Source organism: Salvelinus fontinalis, chromosome 31, assembly GCF_029448725.1.
Source record: "Salvelinus fontinalis isolate EN_2023a chromosome 31, ASM2944872v1, whole genome shotgun sequence".
NCBI lineage: Eukaryota > Metazoa > Chordata > Actinopteri > Salmoniformes > Salmonidae > Salvelinus > Salvelinus fontinalis.
The window spans coordinates 35262497-35279211 of NC_074695.1; the positions used below are offsets into that span (position 1 = coordinate 35262497).

Genomic DNA, 16715 nt, shown 5'->3' on the forward strand with positions numbered 1-16715 from the left:
ATATCGCAAGGATCTTTACACAATTCCTCGAAGCTGAAAATGTCCCAGTTCTTTCATTGCCTGCATGCTTGCCAGACATGTCACCCATTGTGCATGTTTGGGATGCTCTGGATTGACGTGTACGACAGCGTGTTCCAGTTCCCGCCAATATCTAGCAACTTCGCACAGCCATTGAAGAGGAGTATGGCCACAATCAACAGCTTAATGAGAAGGTGTCGCGCTGCGTTAGACAAATTGTGGTCACACCAGATACTGACTGTTATTCTGATCCACGCCCCTATCTTTTTAAAGGTACTGTATATGTGACCAACACATTCATATCTGTATTCCCAGTCATGTGAAAGCCATAGATTAGATCCTAATGAATTGATTTCAATTGCCTGATTTCCTTAAAATCTTTGAAATTGTTACATGTTGCGTTTATATTTCTGTTCAGTGTATATGGTAATGTTACCAATAGAGAGCACTTCAGCCAATTCACACCCCGACGGTAATATTGCTAAGCAGACATCAGTCGGTCCAGGTTCTTTTTACCTGTGACCCCAAAATTGGATTGAAGCAAGTGTTGTTTTCTTTTGGTTTCTTTTCCCTGGACTGCCTTTGAGTAGCACCAGGTTACTATGATATTTGTAAATGTGCATGTTCTCAAATTGCCTTGTAAGCAAAAAGACATTTCTACTGAGCTTCACCTTGAACAATGTAATTATGTCACAATGCTGTATCACTTTGTGAGCTCCTTGCATGTGTTGAAGGGTAGGAGGGAAACTAATATTCTAGACAAAGTGCTGACTAATCTTAAACCAATTTCAGTTTATTAAATTTCATATAAAATGTTCCTTTTTTCATGGTCCTGCTGAGTTCACTCAAGCAAGTTCACCTTGCCCTTATTCATGTTATTGCAGAAGACTTCCCAATGAGTTATGCCCATCATTCTCGCTCTTGTTAGATTTCTCACATATTTTGGGGGGTAGAGTTTCAGATAAAGAAAGCTCAGAGCCAGAAAGGTCTGCATAATAGGCTTACGTTTGATGATGTTGCCTGCATTATTTGCAAGACTCATTGATTAGGTATGCAGAATGCAGAGGTTATTAAAACCTTATCAACACAAGATAGAATTCTCATATTATTACAAAGTACATTTTCTTCAAGGGGTAAAATGTGTCTTTCATGTGATATGTCCTATTGTATATCAAATGGTTTGAAATAAGACTAAAACATATTTGAATCTCAAATCATTGTCATGCTGTTTTGAATCCTTTCCCATTATGATAGAGGGAAAATAAACTGTACTAATTGTTCACTATTTTCTCTACTATTAGAATTTGAAATCATATCAATAACATTTCTAAATGTCAATTGATGTTGATCGGGAATGTTCAGAAGAACAGACTCAATTCAAAGTCAGTGGGTTAGAATTTAGAATTCTCTTAACATTTTAGCCACTGGTGCCTACTGGTAACATAACAATTAGCTAACAATTGGATAATGTGGCTTAAAGGCATATTTAAAGTTTATGGTGATAGTTAACTTTTTTAAAAGTTGTATCTCTTATTTACCTAGGGTGTTGACTGACTTACTGTCGAAACCATTTTTACATTTGTTAGTTGGTTCAACAATGTCCAGAATCTCCTGGTTAGCATTTTTGGATAATGTAGCAATACAAAAGTGGATTGCATCAGTTAGTTCATTCAAAAGCGTGGAGAAACAGCTCTGCTTTCATTAGTAAGAAACGCAGAATTGAACCATTCCTGCTTTAATCATGCTTGTGAATGCCTCGCTAACTGGTACAATCCGTTTTCACTAGCATTGCAAAATAAAACAAAAAATGCTAATCAGATTATTCTGGATTTTGCTAAATAACCAGCTAACAGATATGTAAAACGGTTCGGTTGAAAAGACAACATCCCAGGTAAGTCAAAAGCAAGCTAATGATTTTTTTTTTTTTTAAGGGATCGGCAGGTAGCCTAGTGGTTAGGGCGTAGTAACCGAAAGGTTGCAAGATCGAATCCCTGAGCTGACAAGGTAAAAATCTGTCGTTCTGCCCCTGAATAAGGCAGTTATCTCACTGTTCCTAGGCCGTCATTGAAAATAAGAATTTGTTCTTGACTGACTTGCCTAGTTAAATAAAGGTAAATTGTTCATTGACATTTTTTATCTTAGTTATGTTCAGTTAGAGAATATACTTTCATAATAACTGTATATTCTTATTAAAGGTGTTTGTCACTTATTCTGCTAAAAAAACTATTCACGAACAGGCCTACATTCACATGTAAGAGCAGCATTGAAATGAGTCAAACCCTATTTCATTTGCAGAAGGCCACACCCCATACCAATGAATGTGGTGACTATTGGCCCGTTGTCCATCTCATCCTTTACGAGCAAAGGCAAACATGATGATGGACACGATGACAGTCCAATAGTCACTGCCTCCTCCTCTCTCCATGTATCCACAGCCTACCAAACACTTCTCTCAACCTTTTGACCCTGGAACTCAATTACCTCCTCCCTTCTGCTATGAGCACAAATATATGTCACTCTTAATTTCTAATAGAGTTTAATGTCATATTTATGTAAATACTTCCCGATTTTACTCTATATTAACAGGCAGAAATGTCAAAGCACACATAAAATGAAACAATACCATCACCCGGTAGAGTGGAATTTAAATTGGATTCCTCTCTCTGCCAGTATTTATGCTGGCCAGCTGATGAAGGGGAAAACAGGGCACACTTTGATTGCATGTTGCAGATTCTTTACACAATAATCTCGCCTCCACATTATTATTTCCTTTCAGATTTGTGCCCTAATCTACGCTGAAGGATGCCTCTTGTTATTTCTCAGCTTTTTTCCCCCCAAGGAGATCCTAATAATGTGGTCTATTTCAATATGCATAGAAAAAAATGTCATTTTGTGTTTTGCATACGGTCAATGTCACTGAATGAATGGGAAATGTGCTGAAGTATTTCTCACAGCCCCGATATGACTCTTCGATTAATAAAGTCTAAAATATCTAAAATATGTCATTCTAGGAGATGTTAGAAACTTAGACACTCCAGAACTAGTAAAAATAGGTATTTTTAGATCAATATGTAATTATGCATGTTCGCTGAAGGCTATGTATGTGTCAGGTAGTTGACTTGTTTTGAGATCTTGAACGTTAAACCTACAGCATGCACAGAGGGGTATTTACAAAAGGATCCTTTCCACCTTCGTTTGACTTGATATAGTGAATAATAGACCACTCATGTTGTCCCTACTTACATGCAAAATAAGGGATATAATCAGTGCCAAGCTATATAGTGCCATAAACAGTACATAGGCTTAACGACCCCCCCTTTGGGTCAATATGAATAAGTCCACATAGTCCAAATCAAATCAAATCAAATTTTATTAGTCACATACACATGGTTAGCAGATGTTAATGCGAGTGTAGCGAAATGCTTGTGCTTCTAGTTCCGACAATGCAGTAATAACCAACAAGTAATCTAACCTAACAATTCCACAACTACTACCTTATACACACACACAAGTGTAAAGGGATAAAGAATATGTACATAAAGATATATGAATGAGTGGTGGTACAGAACGGCATAGGCAAGATGCAGTAGATGGTATAGAGTACGGTATATACATATGAGATGAGTACTGTAGGGTATGCAAACATAAAGTGGCATAGTTTAAAGTGGCTAGTGGTACATGTATTACATAAAGATGGCAAGATGCAGTAGATGATATAGAGTACAGTATATACATATGAGATGGGTAATGTAGGGTATGTAAACATTATATTAAGTGGCATTGTTTAAAGTGGCTAGTGGTACATTTTTACATAATTTCCATCAATTCCCATTTTTAAAGTGGCTGGAGTTGAGTCAGTATGTTGGCAGCGGCCGCTAAATGTTAGTGGTGGCTGTTTAACAGTCTGATGGCCTTGAGATAGAAGTCCGCATCAATGGTTGTTTTTCCAATCACAGCAGGCACGATTTGGGGTAAATTGCCATCTAAAAGTTATGTTTTCTCTTTTGTAATGAGTTGTAATGTATTCCTGACTCATATTGGCTGTTGCGCTATCTAGGCCCCACAATTAACAGTTGCAGCACCTGAAGAGCTCTGTGCATCATTTTGGCACGACGATTTTCCCTTTGCAACTAGCAAGTGCACACGTAGGCTATATGTAATGACAAAAATAATCTAATTTCGGCAACAGTGAAAGCACCCCTTAGCCTTTTTTCGACATGTTTTGAAAGCAGGCCTTTAGCTGAGACTGATACATGTCCAGAAGGGAAGCAGTAACTGCCCTGATTACGTTGCAAAATGACTGGTAGACTGGGGATATGTCTACTGTGGCATCATATTCAGAATAATCATATAGACTTTTTAAAATAAGGGTGTTAAAAAAAACAGTTATTTTTATTCTGAAAATAAGCTTCCAGTAGTTGTTTGGCTCAATAAGCTGAAGAAGTAATACAGCAGGTAACTATATATAATAGGTTTCACCCTGAGTAGTGGGCCATTGATAGAGGGTCATGGGGAACATAGGATTACCATTTGATTACCATTATTGATATGAAGGGTAAGGATAAGGTTCATCATTCCAGATATTAATAGGATGTTGTTTGCAAGTGGGGTTATGCGACTCACCTCTCGGACAAAAATGGCAATGACCAAGGCCTGCATAGAAGGTAAAGGGATTGATGTGGTTATAAATTACTCCACGGCGCCACCTAGCCCCGGCTCTCTCCCACTTTGTCATCAGTACAAGGCGATAAAGCAGGGAAATGAGAGGAGAGTCTTCTTTTTTAATACATAAATGAATAAGCTATGAGAGTGGTCATTATTTAGGGCATGCCATTTTCAAGCAGCAATAGTGCCATTCTCGGGGACACCAAATGACATGACTAGAATCTCCTCCAGCACAGCATGAGAAACAGGTTAAAGTTGCACTCTGGCTTTCAATAACCCATTGACCTCCATCTATTTATGACCCCTGACATATATTTAAAAAGATTCATATTCATAATATAAGTAATTTTCATTCAAGGGCAACTTAATAATTCACCTTGTAGGACAGTAAAAAAGCATTCACCTTTTAGCACCCAAAATATTTTAGTAAGCAATTTTTATAATTGGCTGTCCGGGCCGGGTCTTAACCCATAAAGTTCAGATGTGCCAGAATTGGAGAAATGTGTTTTATGGTGGCTGGGCCTCGCCGCCTCCTTTGCCCTTAAAAAAATGCCCTGAGAATAAGAGCCTACTGAAAATAGAGGCGTAAATAATGTGACGAGCAATGGGTTTTCCTTTAAATAAATACCGATCAGGTTTATGTTGAAAGACAATAGAAAACGTAGGCCAGATATGCGGTTTACAGTATTTATAGCTGTAATATCGAGGTGCCAGCACCGTAATTTCATGCCCCAATGAGAATGGCAAGGTCACAGCAAATGCTTCGGCTGAGCATCTGCTAATACGGCGACTCATAAACAGGCGCGGCGTGTATCAGGTGCACCAAATACAGTATAATGAAATACAGAATAGCTTTCCATTATTGTTCTTTTTTACGGTGTCGTCATTAGATGTAATTTATGTCTTAAAAAATTCATCTCCTCGCCAGGTCGATCCGAAATGGGGGTCCAGGGGTCATTCCACAGGTTTGGAAACCCATAATAAATTTCCACAAGCCTTTTTTGTAGGCTTTTCCTTTTATATGTAAAAATCTGTTTCACCTTGTTCTCTCTTTTCTAAATGGATATGAGGTGTCTTTCATTTGTCGTCGCCTTTTTCTGAACAATCAACGGATCACAGCACACAATAGTGGAGCAAGCTTTAATTCGACAAGAAAACCAAACAGCTTTATGAATTTCCATGCATTTTATTTTGATGTAAAGTAAATAAGCCCTTTCATAGTGCTGCGCACACAACAACATTAAAGACGTCCAACACCATTAACATGCACATATTTTTACGAGGACATTTTATAGAAGTTATTTTGGAGAAACTCTACATTTCAAGGTGAAAAGGGAAAATGGGAACCTCTCCCAGGGTACTAAAACATGTTTTTTCATTCTATGGCGAAATGGAGATATGGGCTTGTGCCCCAAATGGCACCCTGTTCCCTATATACAGTATATTGCACTACTTTTGACCAGGGCCTGTAGGGACCCAGGTCAAAACTAGTGCATAGGGTGCCATTCAGGATGCTGCCCTTGCTTGTCTCACTCAATAATCTGCCACCGTTGTGTCTGCTGTGGTCAGATGAATCTGGAGTTCAGGGACACATTATTGCTTATTGGACAGTGCAGCCTGACTGCACGAGCTCAGCACATGGCGGTGGCCACTTCCTGGCACTCAGGGCCCGCCATTGACGACAGGCTGGACAATATTTGCCTTAAATTATTCAACAATTTTCATGGCCATTTGAAGCCCTTGGAGCATTTAAATACTGTAGGTGCCTCTCAGCATCACACATGTTGATTCTCCAAAAACTTTTAGAGACCCTCAGGATGATGTCAAAAAGAGGGCTAGATTGTGGTTGATTCTTGTTCATCAAGATGGGTTTGTAGATGGGCAGTAAATGCTCATTTGACACCTTTTGGGACCGCAATTATGAGTCTTCTGCATCACACTCACACAGGTACTTGGGTGACACAATGTTTCTCAAATGATTTGGTTAACAGGCAGTCATTGCTTTCTCATTTCATATACATTTAATAGAAGAAATGGTGTGTGTGTGTTAATGTCACACAACACATGTTGATATTGTAATGATTAGCGCCACATGGATTTCAGACTCTGATGTGTATACAGATGGCTCAACAAATCGCTTCTTTTCATCTCTCAACCCTCTTCTCATTTCTCCACCATTCGCACAGCCCTGTATAGTACAGCAAATAAGAATAGCAGTCTCAATTGAAGCACACCTCATCCCCCTTGGCTCTCTTGCAACTCAGGTGTGCATACCAAATGGCATCCTATTCCCTATTTAGTGCACTTCTTTTGACCAGCGCCCTAAACATAATGCACTAAATAGGAAATAGGGTGCCATTTGGGATGACACAGCACTGCAGGGAGGCCTGCTGTGTGGAGTAGAATGGTCCAAAGCCCAGGGGAATGGCCCAAGTTAAAAGGCCATCTCAGCAATGGGGATTTTCTGTCAGAAGGCAGGAGGAAGGGAAACCCAGGAAGCCCAGTAGCACACTCAGGGAAATCACATGGGGAAATGGAGGTAAAATGGTAGCAGGAGCTAACCGGTGATGCTACACATTGCAATACAGAGGAAAGCGCCTTATGGTCCACACCTTAGCCCTTATACCTCTCCCCAGCAACAAGCCTCAATGGAGCCAGCTGATTGGAAGTGTTTAAAGTCGTGTTCAGTAGGGAGGAAAAGTTTTGAAATTGGGAGGTACTTAACTGAACGTATCTAATAAGAGATGCTTGTTTTCATTTTCTGCTGCAAAGTGTTTTGCTACAGTATGTACTACTGAACATGACCCTGTTCTTTTGTCTAGTGAGTCACGTCAGTATATTTGTTTTTAGTTCTCCACTGTTGTGTTTTGGTTGATCTTGGAATGAACAACGCCAGCCTTTTTTCAGACGCTCATTGAAAGTTGTAATTATTCGTCTTTGTTTAGATTATGATGCTCATTAAAGACGAGACACATACCCATGGAAGCATATGGCAACGGAAATAAAATCCTTTCAGTCCACAAAATAAAATAAGACTCCCCCCAGCCCCCTCCCATTCTCCATTAGGGAGCTCTTTGCAATTTAATCATCACTAAAATCATTAAAAAAGATCTGAAGATTAAGTTATATTGGCATTTGCAAAATTATGTAATACATTTACATCACAATGAGGAAATTAAAATAATGCATTTCTCTGTCTGGGGTGTATGAGATCTCCACCTGGGAAATATAACTGGAGAAGTGGACAGACTGATTTTCTTTGCCTTTGGTGGCCGTTAGTGAGAACGGGGTTTCAGCTTTCTTTGTTTGATTCTGCTCTGCTGTCTGCTGTAGGCAGATGTCTGGGTAACTGAAGAGCTGCTGTCCAATGCCTGATTCACACTATAGGGCAGGGGTCGGGAACCTATGGCTCCCGAGCCAGGTGTGGCTCTTTTGATGATTGCATCTGGCTCGCAAATTTTTTTTTAAAAAAGAAGAGAAAAAAAAGGTGAGATTTTATTTTTATTTTTTATTTTTCTCCCCTTTTCTCCCCAATTTTCGTGGTATCCAATCACTAGTAATTACTATCTTGTCTCATCGCTACAACTCCCGTACGGGCTCGGGAGAGACGAAGGTCGAAAGCCATGCATCCTAAAAAGCACAAGCCAACCAAGCCGCACTGCTTCTTAACACAGCACGCCTCCAACCCGGAATCCAGCCGCATTTCCTCCGTGTCGGAGGAAACACCGTGCACCTGGCCCCCTCAGTTAGCGCGCACTGCGCCCGGCCCGCCACAGGAGTCGCTGGAGCACGATGAGACAAGGATATCCCTACCGGCCAAGCCCTCCCTAACCCGGACGACGCTAAGCCAATTGTGCATTGCCCCACGGACCTCCCGGTCGCGGCCGGCTGCGACAGAGCCTGGGCGCGAACCCAGAGACTCTGGTGGTTCTAGACCACTGCGCCACCCGGGAGGCCTATTCTCACTTGTTTTAATCCATCCATCGATTTTTCACTGCTCATGTCCTGTTCAGGGCTGCAGGAGCAATTGTCCATTATTTTAATTAAATGATACTGGCCTACGTTGGCCGTTGCCAGGTAAAACAGGTAAACGACTCCTTTTGAATCAGTCTGCTCGGTCATTAGCTCAAAGCTAACCCTTCGACGAAGAAGATGGCGAAAATAAAAAAAGATGACGAGTATCGTACATTTCAGGACGAATGGACCGAAGAATTCGCCTTTGTGGAGAGAGCAGGTTCTGCGGTGTGTCTAATTTGCAATGACAAAATTACATCGATGAAACGGTCGAATGTAAATCGGCACTTCGACAAATTCAGAGGCTTATTATACTGACATTTAGTTGAATTCACTTTTAAAATATATTATATGGCTCTCACTGAAATAAATTCCAAATTATTTGCTTTCATGGCTCTCTTAGTCAAAAAGGTTCCCGACCCCTGCTATAGGGTGTACCCTAACCGTACTGTGCTAGCTAAGATATTTTATTTTTACATGATTCTTTACTGCACAATTCCAGCTACCATGGTGGAAGCATAACCAAGCCAGCCCAGAGCCCTGTACTACAAATCAGGTTTGAAGAGTTAACCCTTTACTCTTTTGGGAATTGGCCTACATGGACAGTGCCAAATTTAAATGTTTCTAACAGAATAAATATAAAAAGTACATGCATAACCATGGTAGCAATTGAAAGAGAACACTTTGGAGATTATGGGGAAATGATCAGTTCCTAAGTAATTCAATGCACTTTTATGACTCAAAGAAAGAGTCTTAAATTATTCAGTGTTTTTTTTTTTGCTCTCCTAGCTGTGGCGTTGAGGAACTGAAGCAAGCACACTTATAGTTTTTTTGTTTGGAACATAGCCATGCCTCCCCACCATCGCACAATAACTGTTGTTGTTTACGCAATCCAAATACACTATAAATCGCAATCTGGGTCAGGTGGGCATCATTTGAAAGCTTATTCTATTGCCAACATGACTAGCTAAGTCATAAAATGCAACCTTACAGTGTTAGGCTTTCACAAGGCACTTCAGGAAAAAAATATTTGTAATTTGGGAGTCATGAGTGCATTCAAGTGCGGGTTCTGTGGTAAATTTGGCAGGAACTGGAACAAGCTGTTGGACACGTTGATCCAGAGCATCCCAAACATGCTCAATGGGTGACATGTCTGGTGAGTATGCAGGTCATGGAAGAACTGAGACATTTTCAGCTTCCACGAATTGTGTACAGATCCTTGCGACATGGGGCAGTCCATTACCCTGCTGAAACATGAGGTGATGGGCAGTGGATGAATGGCCTGCCCATACCATAGCCCCACCGCCACCATGGGGCACTCTGTTCACAAAGTTGACATCAGCAAACCGCTAGCCCACACATCGCCACACAGTTAAATAAATTAAATAAAAATACACGTGGTCTGCAGTTGTGAGGCCGGTTGAACGTACTGACAAATTCTCTAAAATGACATTGGAGGCGGCTTATGGTGGAGAAATTAACATTAAATTCTCTGCTGTATATTCCTGCAGTCAGCATGCCAATTGCACGCTCCCTCAAAACTTGAGACATCTGTAGCGTTGTGTGACTAAACTGCACATTTTAGTGGCCTTTTATTGTCCCCAGCACAAGGTGCACCTGTGTAATAATCATGCTGTTTAATCACACCAGTCAGGTAGATGGATTATCTTGGCAAAGGAGAAATGCTCACTAACAGTATTGTAAACACATTTGTGCACAAAATTTGAGCGAAATAAGCTTTTTGTGGATATAGGACATTTCTGGGATCTTTTATTTCAGGTCATGAAACATGTTCTATTTATGCGCTTATCGGTGACCAAATCTTCAATTTCCAACCCCTATGCGGACTGACCGGGGCTGTGAGTGTAAAGGGCTACTGAGCGAGGTAACTTTGGTCAACTCTGAGTTCAACCAGTCACATGAATGTTGCTCTTCATTTGGCCAGGTACATTTCTATGGCAACGAAGCGTTGGCTAACTCCGGGCAAACTCCATTCATCCTGAATGAAGTGTCTGAGCCGTGAGTTGAAGACCAATGGAAGCAGATTCCCTCCCTCTTGCAAAGATTGCGTCATCATTCCTTTCATTTGAGGAAGACCAAAATATTTTAATAATCAAATGTTTTTTGTGTTAAAAAATAGTAATATTAAAATACCTATCACATTACACATTTAGTAATGACCGGATGCATTTGAAGCTTCACGCACAGTAAAACTTTTGTATGACATCACATATTTATTTTATTGATAGGAGTGGGGGGAAAAAGGTGCTTGTGCATTGATAAGCACACCAAATACGGCATTAACGATATGTAATAAAAGAAAGACAGCGCTTCTAATAGCCTATTTCACACCATAGCCTGCTGAATTTGCAAGATAACTTTTCTTTCATTTTGATGAAACCCTGTGTGGTATATGTCTGTTCTGTTCCAGGTTTGACTGATAAGGAGATTGAGCTTGCCATCCAGCGCTCGGGCAGTACTGACAAACCCCTGGCCCTTACCCCTGTGGGACCCCAGTACCCTCTCCTTGCCCCCCAGCTGGCACCTATACCCTACAGTGAGTACACCATCCTCTCCATGCACACACACGCGCACACACATATATACAGTTGAAGTCGGAAGTTTACATACACTTTGGTTGGAGTCATTAAAACTCGTTTTTCAACCACTCCACAATATTCTTGTTAAAAAACTATAGTTTTGGCAAGTCAGTTAGGACAATTTTTCCAACAATTGTTTACTGACAGATTATTTCACTTATAATTCACTGTATAACAGTTCCAGTGGGTCAGAAGTTTACATACACTAAGTTGACTGTGCCTTTAAACAGCTTGTAAAATTCCAGAAAATGATGTCATGGCTTTAGAAGCTTCTGATAGCCTAATTGACATCATTTGAGTCAATTGGAGGTGTACCTGTGGAGGTATTTCAAGGCCTACCTTAAAACTCATTGCCTCTTTGCTTGACATAATGGGAAAATCAAAAGAAATCAGCCAAGACCTCAGAAATACAATTGTAGTCCTCTACAAGTCTGGTTCATCCTTGAGAGTAGTTTCCAAAATCCTGAAGGTACCACGTTCATCATTACAAACTATAGTACGCAAGTATAAACACCATGGGACCATGCAGCCGTCATACCGCTCAGGAAGTCTCCTAGAGATAAACGTATTTTGGTGCAAATAGTGCAAATCATTCCCAGAACAACAGCAAAGGACCTTGTGAATATGCTGGAGGAAACAGGTACAAAAGCATCTATATCCACAAAATGAGTCCTATATCGATATAACCTTAAAGGCCACTCAGCAAGGAAGAAGCAACTGCTCCAAAACCGCCATAAAAAAGCCAGACTACTGCAACTGCACATGGGGACAAAGATCATACTTTTTGGAGAAATGTCCTCTGGTCTGATGAAACAAAAGTAGAACTGTTTGGCCATAATGACCATCGTTGTGTTTGGAGGAAAAAGGGGGAGGCTTGCAAGTCGAAGAACACCATCCCAACCAGGAAACACAGGGGTTGCAGCATCATGTTGTGGGGTTGCTTTGTTGCAGGAGGGACTGGTGCACTTCACAAAATAGATGGCATCATGAGGTAGTAAAATGATGTGGATATATTGAAGCAACATCTCAAGACATCAGTCGGGAAGTTAAAGCTTGGTCGCAAATGGGTCTTCCAAATGGACAATGACCCCAAGCATACTTCCGAAAGTGGCTAAATGGCTTAAGAACAACAAAGTCAAGGTATTGGAGTGGCCATCACAAAGTCCTGACCTCCTTCCTATAGAAAATTTGTGGGCAGATCTGAAAAAGCCTGTGTGAGCAAGGAGGCCTACAAACCTGACTCAGTTACACCAGCTCTGTCAGGAGGAATGGGCCAAAATTCATCCAGCTTATTGTGAGAAGCTTGTGGAAGGCTACCCGAAACGTTTGACCCAAGTTAAATTTAAAGGCAATGCTACCAAATACTAATTGAGTGTATGTACACTTCTGACCCACTGGGAATATGATGAAAGAAACTAAAGCTGAAATAAATAATTCTCAGTAACTCACAGTATTCAATGTTCTGTAATATTTGAAAAAAGAGGCGCTTTACATACCATGAACTGCAAACAGAAGACCATTTGCATGACATGATGCTACAGTAAAAGTGGAGTGTGGATGGAAGTTAGTGAATGTGGGTGTAAAAGGTGGTTTTACACAACATGTAATATTCATTGTGTCAACATGCACTCTTACCTTTTTACCCTCACTCCAATCATAAGTGTGCTTATCAGTAGCAGAAGCAACACATGTGCCTCGCGTAGTAATTATTTCACCAATATCGTCGCCCCTCCATCACGTGAAATCTCTCCCAACGATGTTTCATACCAGGGGGTTTCACCCTAAGCAATGCCCTGGTACAACCTATATCTTTATTACTGCATGGGTTATGAGTGCTGTCCACTGATTTACCAATGCAGAATGAAGTCCGCATACTGCTTAACCCGTATGACAATGATTCCCAATGTATTCCACCCTCATTTATTACTGCACTGTCCTTGACTCCCCCGGCATCTCATGTTTTGTAATGGAAGTGATGTTGATGGGTTGGCCATGTAGTTAGGGGCTCTGGCTCGGACCATTCCATAGTGGGTTTTTTATATCAAAATGGCTATAAGGGAAGCTGCATAATGAGGTGAGTGCCGGGGAGTCTTGTACGGGGGTCATGCCTAAAAGAGGGGGCTACCTCTCTTTGATATCCTTGTTATGGGGACGCCACACAGGGGCCTGCATCCATCTCTGTCGGAGTAATGGATCCTCTGATCTCTATTTCCAACCGGCGGAAGGACAGGAAGGCCTCCTCTGAACCCAATAAATTTGAGAGGAGATTGGAAAAACGGGGGATGGAGACTCGAGCTCCATCCATGGCTTAAGTGACCAAATAAAAAAGGAGAGATGGAGATGGTGGGAGAAGAGTATGAGGAGGAGAGCGAGGTAATGGGGGGACCTAAGAGGTGGAGGAGAGACTGGTGAGTGGCGAGACCCCCCAGTTGATGCAGAGGTTTACTGGGTAGCCAGGGTCAACCATCCACCTCAAGGACTCTTCTGCCTGCCTCTCCGCCGAGCTGCACGCTATAGCGAGACGCGACGATCCACGGGAGCCATAATGTTGATGATGACTCAAATGTATGTGGTATACCATATAGGCAATGGGAGAGTGATTTTGAATTTTTGATGGGAAAGGTTGCCGGTTCTTCCTGCAGTCACTGCATTTGTGTTGACGTGTGCCCTTGACCAAGGAGAGGACCGTCCTTTTCACCTTGACGATGTACAGTAGACCAGCAGTGGGTTTTTTGACATGCAAATCACACAAGTGGCAAAGCAATAAGATCAATCAAATCCCTTGTAGAATGACACAAAAACTGGATGCTCTGATCATTTAATGTGTAATACACAGACCCGGCGCCAGAACCAATCAGTTGGACGGGAATTTCATTTCCATAGATGGGACCATTTTTTCACGTGAACTCCTATGTGTGCGCGCATTTTTTAAATGGGTGCAGGGCTGGCCCACTCATTAGGGAGGATTAGGCGGCCACCCATGGCGGCAGATTGATGAGAGCAGCATTTTCTGAGCTAAATTGACCAAGATGCACCTCCAGCAACATTATAAAACCTCACATAATTCTGCCCAAAAACAATGAAAATTTCTCTCAACAAGTGGCAGAGACGCTAAATATTTATCTTGTCCATTCCCAGCGTGCCTCTCCATGGTGCTGTTGGAGAGATGCATCGCTGTGCACTCCACCAACATTCCATCAAAAAAATTATCTAACGTAAATCATGTAGCAGATATAGCATATGGTAGAAAGAGCATGTGTCCTTTTCTGTAGTTTACAGGCTGGAGAGACAATGTAATGAGACAAACTTTTTATATCCATACAAGTTTCTCTGATCAACTACCTAACCTAAATGGCACCCAATCAAATAAAAAATGTGATTACATTTTAACAAACAACAACCTATCCTAAAAACAGGACAGGTCAAAGTAAAATGGACAATATGGAATGGACAATCGGGCTTTTTGACAAGCTGATCATAGAAAAAAAGAAAATACTTCTGCATTTCCCGCTGTGTAAACACATTGAAAATACGCTCAGAAGTCTTTGTTCCAAAGGTGGGAATGCAGGCGACGAGCTTAGGTCTGCATATTATTCCTATAGAAATGCATTGGGCTTATAGTGGACCGATTTTGGCGAGAGTGAGCCCTCTCGCTTCGCCTCTTCGTCTCTGCTGAACCTATATCACCAGAGAAAGCATCCGAGCGAGTGAAACAGCGCCCCTCTTTATGTAGCCCATGTATCGTATGCTGTCTGGACAGAAATAGTATTACATGCCATACTCTATTGGTCCAGACAGCATCAGATACGTGGTCTACACATACTGAGACAGAGGGTCGCAGTTTCGTTCGCTCGGATGCTTTAACTGAGATTGATGTGTCTTTCTGTCGGCGCGTCTTGGTCAAATAAATGATCAATATTTCAATATTTTATTTGGATGGGCAAGGAGGTACGGTAGGGCGAGCTAGGTCCCCTAAGGCCTGCCCATAACGCAGGCCCTGGTGATACACCTATGTGAAATATGGTATTTACAGTCATGTCCTAGGAGGTAATAGTCTTGCTATAGAATTTGGAATTGAATGTTAGGTCAATGATTCATCTTGATGTACTATAGATACAGGTACATGACTCCCCCAGCACCCTCACCACACACACACACACACACACACACACTCTAAACTTGTTGAACTAGCCTGGTTGTCCTCATCCCCTTTATGTTAAGATTTCTGTTTCCCGCCTAGGAAAACATCTAGGGGAAACATCGCTCTACTGGTTGTAGTTTAGGGCCATTTTCAGTTGAATGTTGCTGTGATGTGGGAAATTCCACTCAGCGAAACAGCAGGCCCACCCAGATGACAGCTCAAACAATTACACACTTTCACTCTGTCCTCCAGAGACACACACTGTCTAGTTCCAGTCCCACAGACACACTCACCTTTCAACCCTTACAGGTTCTTCCTCTCCTAGATGTTTATAGAAGCGCAATCTAAGATGTTTGTTTTTTTGCTCTGTGATTTGATTTGATTTCTCAACCCATACACATATAACATACGTGTTTTGTATGCCATTGTCTTGGCTTGAGAGATTACTTTTAGCTAGTTCAATGTTTTTTGGTTGGTTTGTTTGCAGAATTTATTTAATTGCAATGTTTTATTCAATTTCTGATTGGAAACATTGCAGCTTTCCATCCCTGTTTTCAAGATCTTTTGGGTTTGATTTCAACTATTAAAATACGGAATTCAACCTACCATGAGTTTGTTACCTCAGTACAACCACATGGTCTTCTCACCATGACAGGGTGTAACCGTTACTCAGTGATTTGATGTTGTGTTTCTGTCTCTCCTAAGGTCCCCGTGGCTACAGATGGAGAGACTACGGTGCCCTCACTGTCATCATGATGGGCATGGCCTTTGGCTTCCATCACCTCTACAAGGTACGCCATTTTAATTCGGTCCAGAAATGTCTCTTCTGGTAGGCTGGAAGTGAAAGCTACTGTCTGGGATTCGGGGGGGAAGCATATGCCCTGCCACTTGTTTTGGTAAACAGTTGACAATTGGGTCTGGAGAAATGTAACCATTCTCAAATTCTTAGATGGAGCTATGGATGCAAGGATTGACAATCCATGAGATCAAAAGTATAGTTAAACAATCTTTTGAAGATAACAATGTTTGGCTATGTTTTGTTGTGTTCTTATATTTTAGATTATGATCTTCAGTAATCAATGGGTAAATATCCAGAATTGAGATGGCCGTTGAACAGATTCCCAGATCCCAGACTGTACCTTTAAACATACCTACTTTAAGCACCTGTTCTGTTATCTCCTAATTGGGTGGTCATTCAGCCCTTGATTGCATTCTGCCAGCTTATTCCTTGAGTAAGCATTTATTGACATTCCTGTTGAAATCAAAGGATTTAAGGT

General features: G+C 41.3%; 1 protein-coding gene across 1 annotated transcript in view; it reads left to right on the forward strand.

Moving 5' to 3' along the window:
• pex14 (peroxisomal biogenesis factor 14) overlaps nucleotides 1–16715 on the forward strand; it is a 103580-nt gene that overhangs the window by 54967 nt on the left and 31898 nt on the right. Inside the window, exons 4-5 of the mRNA XM_055892364.1 lie at nucleotides 11129–11254; nucleotides 16144–16229. Of these exons, the coding sequence (XP_055748339.1) occupies nucleotides 11129–11254; nucleotides 16144–16229 (212 nt within the window). The remainder of the gene's footprint in view (nucleotides 1–11128; nucleotides 11255–16143; nucleotides 16230–16715) is intronic.